At 38.1% G+C, this 3,843-nt stretch overlaps 1 protein-coding gene across 1 annotated transcript; it reads right to left on the reverse strand.

Annotated features, from left to right (window-relative positions):
- Positions 1–1,829: 1,829 nt before the first annotated feature.
- Positions 1,830–2,786, reverse strand: LOC118628952 (olfactory receptor 10AG1-like). Its single transcript, XM_036260027.1, has one exon. It carries the CDS (start codon positions 2,769–2,771, stop codon positions 1,830–1,832), a length of 942 nt encoding a protein of 313 aa, XP_036115920.1. The 5' UTR covers positions 2,772–2,786.
- Between the last annotated feature and the right edge of the window lie 1,057 nt (positions 2,787–3,843).

Below are 3,843 nucleotides of genomic sequence, written 5' to 3' on the forward strand. Positions count from 1 at the left end.
CTCCATTGACACCCTTCTCTCCACCCCCACCTAACCCCATCCATGGCTTTGTTGTTCATGTCCATTGGTTATGCATACATGCATATAAGTTCTGTGGTTTATCTCTTCCCACCCCCCACCACCCCCTCTTCTGAGGGTTGTCAGTCTGTACCCTACTTTCGTGTTTCTGGGTCTACCCTATTCCTCAGATTGTTATATTCATTATATTCCATATATAAGTGAGATCATGTGGTATTTGTCTTTTTCTGCTTGGCTTGTTTCACTTAGGATAATACTTTCCAGTCCCTCCATGCTGTCTCAAAGGATAAGAGGTCCTTCTTTCTTACAGCTGCATAGTACTCCATTGTGTATATGTACCAAAGCTTTTTTATCCATTCGTCTACTGATGGACATTTGGGCTGTTTCCAGATCTTAGCTATTGTAAATAGTGCTGCTATGAACATGGGGGTACATATATTTTTTCTGATTGGTGTTTCAGGCTTCTTAGGGTATATCCCCAGGAGTGGGATCACTGGGTCAAATGGAAGTTCAATTTTTTATTTTTTGAGGTAACACCATATTGTTTTCCACAGTGGCTGCACCAGTCTGCATTCCCACCAGCAGTGTACTAGAGTCCCCTTTTCCCCACACCCTCACCAACACTTGTTGTTTGATGATTTGTTGATGGCGGCCATTCTGACAGGTGTGAGGTGATACCTCATTGTTGTTTTAATTTGCATCTCTCTGATGATTAGTGATGTTGAGCATTTCTTCATATGTCTCTTGGCCTTTTGCATGTCCTATTTGGAGAGGTGTCTATTCAGCTCCTCTGCCCATTTTTTAATTAAGTTCATATGGAACCAAAAAAGACCCCGAATAGCCACAGCAATCTTGAAAAAGAAGGACAAAGTAGGTGGGATCACAATACAAGATATCAGGTTATACTACAAAGCTACTGTCATCAAAACAGCCTGGCACTGGCACAAGAACAGGCATATAAGCCAGTGGAACAGAATATAAAACCAGAAATGGACCCAAGGCAATATGCCCAATTAATATATGACAAAGGTGGCAAGAGCATACAGTGGAGTAAAGACAGCCTCTTTAATAAATGCTGTTGGGAAATTTGGACACCTACATGCAAAAAAATGAAACTAGACCATCAACTTACACCACACAAAAATAAACTCAAAATGAATAAAAGACTTAAAAAAACTGACCCGTGAATCCATAAAAATTCTGGAAGAAAATGTACGCAACAATATTTCGGACATCATATGCAGCAGAATTTTCACTGATACATCACCTAAAGTAACAGAAACTATGAAAAAACTGAACACATGGGACTACATCAAACTGAAAAGCTTCTGCACAGCAAAAGAAACAACCATCAAAATGGAAAGGCAACCTACAGCATGGGAGAACATCATTGTCAATGATACATCAGATAAGGGGTTAATTTCCAAAATATATAGAGTACTCATACAACTCAACCAACCTGGTTTTTAAAATGGTTGTGACAACTCTGTGGAAATGAGTGACATGATTTCCAATATGTGCTATAACAGACACTACATTACACTGGAGTCTATACCATTGAATCTCGTCAAAACTTCTTACCGAGGGGGAACATTTTACAATAAAATTATACAACTCCCGAGAGAGTGACGTGCTACTTGTGGACACATACATAACGGTATAACAGAAGAAAGAAAAGCCTCTCAAAGTTATAAGTAGCATTTACTTTGGAAATGGATAAATTGAGTTTACGATACATAGCTGTTGAAAGTATAATAAACACCTATGAGACATCAATTGCTATAAATGGTTTCATTTTGAAATGAAGTAAATTATTTACATAGCAGTTTTTGCAGTGCCATAATGACATCCTTGTTCCTTAGACTGTATATCATGGGGTTAAATAAGGCAGTTAAGATAGTGTAGAAGAGAGAAAGCACTTTGTCGGTTCCTGCTGAGTCTTGGGTCTTGGGTCTCAAATATGTGATAATGGCTGATCCAAAGAAGAGTGCCACAACTATAAGGTGAGATGAGCAGGTGGAGAAGGCTTTGGCCTGACTTCTGGTGGATGGCAATTTGAGAATCGTAGAGATGATTTTGCCATAGGAGAGAAGAATCAGTAGAAATGGAACCATGACAAACAACACAGCAACTATGTAGACCATCATTTCATTTACAGAGGTATTCCCACAGGTCAACTTGAGTACCGGGGGGATGTCACAGAAGAAGTGGTTGATGAGGTTAGAACCACAAAAGGGCAGAGAGAATATCTGGAATGTCTGCCCTATTTGGACTGGAACTCCACTGACCCAGGAGCCAGCTACCAGCTGGACACAGACCTTGTGGTTCATAACTAGGGGGTAGTGCAGAGGGTTACAAATGGCCACATAACGGTCATAGGCCATTACTGCCAGAAGGAAACACTCTGTGGCTCCCAACATAAGAATCCAGCACATCTGTGTAGCACAGGCAACAACAGATATTGCTCTTCTCTGGGTCCAAAGATTGGTGAGCATTCTTGGGAGGGTAACGGATACATAGCAGATTTCCAAAAAGGAAAAATTGCCTAGAAAAAAATACATGGGAGACTGGAGAGCAGGGTCCAGTTTTGTTATTAGAAATATGGTGCCATTGCTTATCAAGATAATGATATAGATGATTAAGAATAATCCAAATAGAAACCCCTGGAGATGGGGAACTTCAGCAAAGTCCAGGAGAATAAATTCCATCAATGCAGTTAGATTTTCTTCTGTTATTTTTTCTGGGTGTTTCATCTGTGGAAAGAGGATATTTACTGTGTGCTTCTATTTCTACCTTCATGGATCAGTTACTCTTCCTTAAATTGTATCTGGACATTGAGGATGGTTTTCATAATCACGACACTTATTTTTAATTTAAGAATGGTATTATAGATATATTTCTTATTTTGTCATTGTAGATACTGTGAATTATCACTGTAAAATTCTCTGAAGTTTTTGTTTCGATTATGTTTGTACTTTCTGAATACAGCCGTGGATAAACCAAACTATGTCCTGCTCAGCACAGACACTGGAAAACTTGGGAATTGTTGAAAATGAACCCTCTGCTTGCCATATGATCTCACTTTTAATGAACCACATTTCTTGACAATCCAGCTCTGTATCAAAAACTGTCTTCCTCATCCATTTTCAACTGCCTACTGCAATCCTTCATTTCTCTGCCATCACTCGACTATCCTGAACATACGTGTCCTTATTATGCATTTCATGTAATTACATCATTTACAAAAGTTAGAGAGAATATTTTATTGTACAAAATGGGATAAAACAAATGATTTTTTAGTAGACTACTGAGTGAGGAATATAAAAGAGTCATGTTCTGGAATAGTTGCCTGGGGACACAGATTCAGAGAGAAACAGGAAGAGGGTAACCCTGGGAAACAGGAATGGCCTGGAATGTGTGTAACCTATGTGTATGTGTGGGGTAAGGGGAGAAATACATTTCCTGTGATGTTTATGCAGTATATGTGTGCCCCTCCACTACCTTTGCTTTTTCTTAAAAAAAAAATTACATTAGGTAACCATTTGTAAACTCCCTTTAAAAGAGGTGAAGGTATTGAGACTCACTAGCGATGGGTACTTCGACCAATTACACAAATGTTTTATGATTGCTAGGTTTTTTAATTTATTGGACTTGAGTTTGAATCTTAACTCCAAAATATGTGTGAAATAAAGAAATTGATCACATTTTAAAAGTTTGTTTCCTTATTTGTGATAATTAAATATAACCATATTGGTACAATTTCCTATCAATTTTAATCTGTTTATTAGTTATGGTTATATAATTATAATTGTGAATATGATATTA

This window comes from Molossus molossus, unplaced genomic scaffold (assembly GCF_014108415.1).
Source record: "Molossus molossus isolate mMolMol1 unplaced genomic scaffold, mMolMol1.p scaffold_m16_p_13, whole genome shotgun sequence".
Classification (NCBI taxonomy): domain Eukaryota; kingdom Metazoa; phylum Chordata; class Mammalia; order Chiroptera; family Molossidae; genus Molossus; species Molossus molossus.